Source organism: Myotis brandtii, unplaced genomic scaffold, assembly GCF_000412655.1.
Source record: "Myotis brandtii unplaced genomic scaffold, ASM41265v1 scaffold561, whole genome shotgun sequence".
Taxonomy (NCBI): Eukaryota; Metazoa; Chordata; class Mammalia; order Chiroptera; family Vespertilionidae; genus Myotis; species Myotis brandtii.
Window position 1 is genome coordinate 1,525,501 of NW_005370085.1, and position 6,896 is coordinate 1,532,396.

The 6,896-nt window shown below is 60.9% G+C and overlaps 1 protein-coding gene across 1 annotated transcript in view; it reads left to right on the forward strand.

Annotated features, from left to right (window-relative positions):
* Positions 1 to 2,358: 2,358 nt before the first annotated feature.
* Positions 2,359 to 6,896, forward strand: part of FURIN (furin (paired basic amino acid cleaving enzyme)) — an 8,532-nt gene continuing 3,994 nt past the window's right edge. The window contains exons 1-8 of the mRNA XM_014549591.1: positions 2,359 to 3,076; positions 3,456 to 3,554; positions 3,639 to 3,734; positions 4,266 to 4,394; positions 4,504 to 4,580; positions 4,843 to 4,931; positions 5,406 to 5,581; positions 6,000 to 6,404. Coding sequence (XP_014405077.1) covers positions 2,900 to 3,076; positions 3,456 to 3,554; positions 3,639 to 3,734; positions 4,266 to 4,394; positions 4,504 to 4,580; positions 4,843 to 4,931; positions 5,406 to 5,581; positions 6,000 to 6,404 — 1,248 coding nt within the window. The 5' untranslated portion in view covers positions 2,359 to 2,899. The remainder of the gene's footprint in view (positions 3,077 to 3,455; positions 3,555 to 3,638; positions 3,735 to 4,265; positions 4,395 to 4,503; positions 4,581 to 4,842; positions 4,932 to 5,405; positions 5,582 to 5,999; positions 6,405 to 6,896) is intronic.

Here is a 6,896-nt window from a genome sequence, read left to right on the forward strand (position 1 = left end):
CCAGGTCGGAGCTGCTCCCCCTCCGGCCCCACTTCCTGGTCCCGGGCCCCGGACCGGCTTTCTCGGGAGGCGTTGGAATTCTCTGGGCAGCGCGATGCGGGCGCTGATGTGGCCTAGCGGCTGGGCAGCTGTGGCCAGGTGTGGGCACGAGCCTGAGCCTGCTCGACCCCAGGGGTCCCAGGGTCACTATCTACTCTGTTGGGCTTCCACGTAGGATTTGATTGGGTTGTGTGTGTGTTTTTTTCCTAAGGATTCTGTGGCTTTAAAAAAAAGTTTGAAAAAAATCTCTTGGCTGGCAGTTTTTACCACCAAGGAAACTGAGGCTCAGAGAGGAAGTGACTTATCTAAGATCACACAGCAAAAGTGAGTCGGGCAGGGACTGGAAGTCACAATTTCAGGGGAGCCTTTCAGTGTCTGTAACAGGACCTGGCTTGGTGGTGGGAGAGGCCGGAAGGAGAGACGGGATCAGGTTTCCCCGGGCAGCCTGGTCCGCACCAGACCCCCAGACCTGGGGGTGGGTTCAGTGTGGGTGCCTTGGAACGGCTGTCGGTTTCCGGAGGTTCCCGGGAAAAGAGAGGACACAGCCAGGAAGAGCACCCACCGCTCTCTCCGGCCACAGCTGAGTCCCATGTGAGAGGGCATCACGGGAGGCTAGAAATACAGCAAGAACTGGGACTCAGGGTGAGTCAGAGTCTGGGATGGGGGTGGGGAGAAGCCCATTCATTCATTGTTCTCAGCGCCTGCTCTTTGGGGAAATGGGGGGTCCGAGCTCCCTCCAGGATGCTGAGGCAGGGCTGTCTGGGGGGGTGTCAGGGCTCTGTGGAAGCCATACCCCCCCTGCCACAGTGGGGAACGTTGGCCCCAGCCAGCACGCCCTTGCTTGGGGATTGTTCGTCGGTGCCTGTTTTCTTTTCCGGGTGCTGCAAGGTAATTAAATAGTTGGTTAATCACCTTTAACGCCAAGCAGCTGCCGCTCGCTCCATCCACGGTCGGCGGGAACTTGGGCTCGAACCAAATGAGCCCAGTCTTAGTGTGGGGGTTCCAGCAGCGGGGCTCACAGCACTGTGGTCAGGGGGTGACTTTGCATGACGCCTGGACCCAGGAGGCAGCTATCGTGGTGGCAAGAGGGGGAGAAGAGGCCTCTTTTTCATCTGTTCCCAGAGCCCCAATGTCCTCTGTTAAATGAGGGGCTTGGGGTCCCTTCACCCCCTGGGGCCGGCAGTCTGGCTGTCCAGCCATTGCTTAGACCAGCTTTCGGGAACTGGGCCGCCCAAGGCCTCCTGGGGCTGTGGCTTCCGAGCCTGTCCCCTGAGAGCCATGTGGACTTTGACCCTCCAGGGTGAGGAGCTGCGTTGTGGATGCCGCCTGCCATCAGCTGTCAGGTTATTTTGGTGTAAACTGAAAATGCTCCAGGAATAGCCCGAGTCCCCCCAGCCTGCGTGGTGGGGCTGCGACCTGGGGAGCAGTGTAGCCGCGGAGGCTGGTGGTGGCTGAGGGCAGCCCCGGAGAAGTGACGGGTTCCCAGGGGTGAGCCTGCCGGCCCAGCTCCCAGGGGAGCGTCATTTTGCCGCCTGTGGAGCTGGGCCATGGGAGTGGCGGGGGCATCCTGGGCCCTGGCGCTGAGATAGGACACCTTCTGCAGCCCCACAGGGGCCTCCCCCAACTCCCCCCACCCCCACCCCAGGGGCTTGGCTTCTGGCGAGTTCGGGGCCCTCTGTGGGGACAGTTATGTGGCCCTGGGCAGAGAGGTCCCGCTGTCTGTTTGCTAAAGGAGGAAAAACAACACGAGGTCTATTGATTCAGCCTCACCTTGGTGCTCCTGGCCCGGCAGCCAGTGTTTGCCCTGGCTGCCCACTCGCTCGCTGGGATTACGAAAGGCTGGTGGGCGTGGAAGGAGCAGGGGGGCTGCTGGGGACCTCCAGGCCCCGGGAGGGGGGACAGGGCTGGGCAGCCCCGGCCGGTCCCCAGGAAACAGTAAGAAGGAGTCTGTGCCCCTGACTTTGATGGTGGCCGAGGGTCTGGGCCGCAGAGGGAGGGGAAGCCATTGGGATCCCTGCGCTCAGCCGGCACCAAGCCCCCCATCCCACCTGGGGTCGCCCACTTTTCTTCCCAGGGGCTGCGCCTCTTTGCAGGTAACTCGGGGGCTGGGGCTGCTTTGCCGAACCAGGAAACCCCCATGAACTTTGTGGATGCCGCCCCTTAAGGAACTTTAAAAAGCCAACATTTTGTTCCTTTATAAAATATACCTGGGTAATTTGGAAAGCAAACGGCGACACAAAGGAGAAAACAGTTCCTCGTCATGCTCACCATCTTGGGAGAGCCATTGTTAGCGTGTTAGCGTGTGTCTGCCCAGCTTTTGTTTTGTGGTTATATATAAACATACATGTATAAATAGTTCTTTAAAGACAAAATGGAATCGCTCGTACGTGCTGCTTTGTAACCCACCCTTTTTACTTTGATTCTGGCGAGCATGTATTTAGTTGCTCTCATTCCGTGTGACTCAAGCCTTGATATTCTTCGTCCCACTTCCGTGTTCTTACGCGGAGAGAGGCTTGGGCGCTGCGTGTGTGGAGGGGTCCATCCGCCTACCTCGCCGCTGACCTTGGGGGCTGGTGTTCACTCCTCTCCCCCAAAGCCCTGTGCGGCCCGCCTGGGGGCCTGCCTGTGTGGGAAGGAGCTTGAGCCCGTGGCTGTGGGGGACTCACCCTCTCTCCCTTTCTTCCCTTGTCCCTCTCAGAGCCTGCGGCCCGCATCCTCCCGCCACAGCCCTGCCCGTCTTGGCCCCATGCCCCCGCCAGTCAGCCCCGGGCCACAGGCAGTGTGTCGGCACGTGGGAGCCGAGGCCCTGTGACCAGGCCGAGGAGGCGAGGGCTCTGTGGTCCCAGTCACCTGTCCCCCCATGGAGCTGAGGCCCTGGTTGCTATGGGTGATAGCAGCAGCGGGACCCTTGGTCCTGCTGGTGGCTGATGCCCATGGCCAGCAGGTCTTCACCAACACCTGGGCTGTGCACATCTCTGGAGGCCCGGCTGTGGCTGACCGCCTGGCACGCAAGCATGGCTTCCTCAACCAGGGCCAGGTAGGTGTTCTTACTGCCTGCCGGCCTGGGCCTCAGGCCTTCGGGGGGTGGGCCGGTGAGGGCAGGGGTTCTGGCACTGGGTGAGAACTAGGGGGCTTGTTTTCTCAGGGGCACGTTCCCAGTGGCCAGGGGATGCGAGCAGTGCTTGCCCTGTCCTGGGGCTTCTAGCCTAGGTTGCTCAGAGGACCAGTGTCCCCCAGGGAGGGGCAGTCCCCCTCGGCCCCCTGCACCTTCTTGCTGCCTCCTGGGCAGGGAGCAGGTGCCCAGCCTCGCCCTGCCATGGTGTGCCTCCCTGGAAGCCCGGTGCCCACCCCCATCCCCCACCTCCCCGGGGACTGGCAGATGGACAGCCCAGCTCCCTCTTCCTGCTCTGTTGCAGATCTTCGGCGACTATTACCACTTCTGGCACCGAGCTGTGACAAAGCGGTCCCTATCGCCTCACCGCCTGCGGCACAGCCGGCTGCAGAGGGAGCCTCAAGTGAGTGCAGCCCCGGCCTCCCCTGCCCCACCCTTTCCTTCCTCCCGCTCCTGCACCCACACTGGCTCCCTCACCCCCTCGCAGGTACAGTGGCTGGAGCAGCAGGTGGCAAAGCGACGGACCAAACGCGACCTGTACCTGGAGCCCACGGACCCCAAGTTTCCCCAGCAGTGGTACCTGGTACGTTGCTTGCTTGGGCCCTGGGTCCCCCTCTCATTCTTCCTCTTTCTGTCTGCTGAGCAGCCTTTCCCTAACCCTCCCTGCTAAGCCTGGGGGTGCCCTCCCAGAGTTCTTTTTTTTTTTTTTTAAGGTAAGCCATACTTTTAAAAAAAAATATGTTTTTATTGATTTTAGAGAGGAATGGAGAGATAGAAACATCAATGATGAGAGAGAATCATTGATTGGCTGCCTCCTGCACGCCCCCTACTGGGGATCAAGCCCGCAACCCAGGCATGTGCCCTTGACCGGGAATCGAACCCAGGGCCCTTCAGTCCTCAGGCTGACGCTCTATCCACTGAGCCACACCGGCTAGGGCTCCCAGAGTTCTTTACGCTTCCGTGGAGCCCAGACAACCAGTTGTGGCATTATAGGAGCAGCAGTGGGTGGAGGAGGAGGTTTGGGGATGGTGAAGGGATTCTTCCAGGTACCCTAACGTCACCCACTTAACCACATCTGATAAGTGCCGGGTGATGGGCGTGGGTGTCTCCACAGTCTGGCGTCACCCAGCGGGACCTGAACGTGAAGGAGGCCTGGGCCCAGGGCTACACGGGCCGCGGCATTGTGGTCTCCATCCTGGACGACGGCATCGAGAAGAACCACCCGGACTTGGCGGGCAATTATGTGAGCAGGTGGGGGGTGGGGGCGCGGTGCTCCCCGTGAGGGTGTCCAGGGCAGCCCTGTTCTGCCAGCCTGGCTGGGCTACTCCCGACAACGGCCGTGTCTTTCCCAGGATCCGGGGGCCAGTTTCGATGTCAACGACCAGGACCCTGACCCACAGCCTCGGTACACACAGATGAATGACAACAGGTCAGAAAACACAGTCCCGGGCCTCTGCCTCCCTCCTCCTCTTCCGGCGAGGAAGCAGGCCTGCAGTCCCGGGCCTGCTGGGGCTCTGAGGGAGGGTTTGGTCAGGCGGAGGCGGCCACGGACCAGGTGGCGGGTGTGACAGGGGACTGTGCTCACACGTGGGACAGAGGTCATGGGTGGAGGCGCTTGGTGACCCTTCTGCTCCTCAGGCTGCGCCTGCCGGGCTCTGTCCACCACTAACGCTACGTCTTGGCCCTGACAGGCATGGTACACGGTGTGCGGGCGAAGTGGCCGCGGTGGCCAACAACGGCGTCTGTGGCGTGGGGGTGGCCTACAACGCCCGCATCGGAGGTGGGTGCCGGCCTGGGCCGCCCACCGGCTTTGGGAGGGCGCTCTGGGTGGGGTTTTTCTCTGTCCATTTTCCCACTTGGGTCCTTTTGGCCACATGGCTAATCCTTAGATGGCTCTTAGCAACTCAAAGAGCCAAACCCCCAGTGCTGGTGGCCCTGTGCTGGGGTGGGTGAGTGTCTCTGAGCAGGAGTCTCCCTGCATCCTCACCATCCATTCCGAGTCCTTACATGCGGGTTTTGATCACCGCGCTCCTGTGGGAACCCAGAGACGTGGCTGATCCAGAACGTTCTTTTTCTCCCCTCCCTGGGTCTTGTCTTTGAGAGGAAGAGGCAGGTCCGGGAGTCAGGGCCCCGGGTCTCCCTGCGCAGCCTCTCCCCTCCCTCCCCTCCCCATCCTCCGGGCGCAGGGCCGGGCGTGCTCCAGGGTGCCTCCGGCAGCGGGACCCATGCAGCATCCCTCCCCCCTTGTGGCCAGGGGTGCGCATGCTGGATGGTGAGGTGACAGACGCCGTAGAGGCACGCTCGCTGGGCCTGAACCCCAACCACATCCACATCTACAGCGCCAGCTGGGGCCCCGAGGACGATGGCAAGACTGTGGACGGCCCAGCTCCACTCACCCGGCAGGCCTTTGAAAACGGCCAGCCAGGTGAGGCGGGGCCCGGCCCGGCCTCTGTGGCAGGCTGGGCGCTCTGCTTTCCGCAGCCTCCTCCCTTGTGTTCTTCTGTTTCTGCTTATTTATTCTGGGGCTCGATTTTAATTGTACACAAAGCATGTCTATTAAAATGTTAGGGGACTAGAAGGACAGAAAAAGAGAAAAAGCAAATGAAAATCACCCGTCACTCCACCTCCTGGAATCACCACTCTGAGCCTTTGGTGGTCCAGGTGTTCTGTTCGTTTGTGCACAGACAGACATACTGGCGTGTATACCTCACCCACCAGGGGGCCTGGGCCGGTGGGCCGGGGTCCCTGAGAACGAGGCCCCAGCCTTCCCCGTCTCCAGCGGCGTCTCTTCCTGCCAAGCCTGCCCCAAGGCCCGTTCCCCAGTGACCCCGTTCCACTCTGTCCACAGGGCCGCGGGGGGCTGGGCTCCATCTTCGTCTGGGCCTCGGGGAACGGGGGCCGGGAACACGACAGCTGCAACTGCGACGGCTACACCAACAGCATCTACACGCTGTCCATCAGCAGCGCCACGCAGCTGGGCAACGTGCCCTGGTACAGCGAGGCCTGCTCCTCCACGCTGGCCACCACCTACAGCAGCGGCAACCAGAACGAGAAGCAGATCGTGAGTCGCCCGTGGGCGCGGGGAAGCGGGCTGCTCGCCAGCTCTGCCCAGACCCATCTGCCTCCCACCCGCACGCGGCTGGTGACACAGTGGCTCCTGCATCGTGGTGTGGGAGTTGGGGGGCTCTCTGAGACTCTTGGGGGCCGTGGAGCCCCTGAGAAGTGTAGACTCTCCCTAAAAACAATCGTTCTTTTTTTTTAATACATTTTTTTATTGATTTTAGCGAGGAAGGGAAAGGGAGAGGGAGGGAGAAACATCAGTGATGAGAGAGAGAAAACAATCTTTCTTTTTTTTTTAATACATTTTTTTTTTATTTTAGCGAGGAAGGGAAAGGGAGAGAGAGGGAGAAACATCAGTGATGAGAGAGAATCATTGATCGGCTGCCTCCTGCACGCCCCCTACTGGAGATTGAGGCCGCAGCCCGGGCCTGTGCCCTTGATCGGAATCGAACCCAGGACCCTTCAGTCCTGAGGCCGACGCTCTATCCACTGAGCCAAACCGGCCAGGGCCAATCGTTGCTCTTAATGATCTCCAACCTCTAGTGCAATCCCCTTGTTCCTTGGGAGGGTGGGAAAGAGTCTGACACTCGCCTGTCCCTAGCAAGGCAGCACTGGGACCTACGGACTAGGCCTGGCTCGCCACACCCCCCGTGGGCGCAGGGCCTGTAGCAGAGGCAGGGCAGGC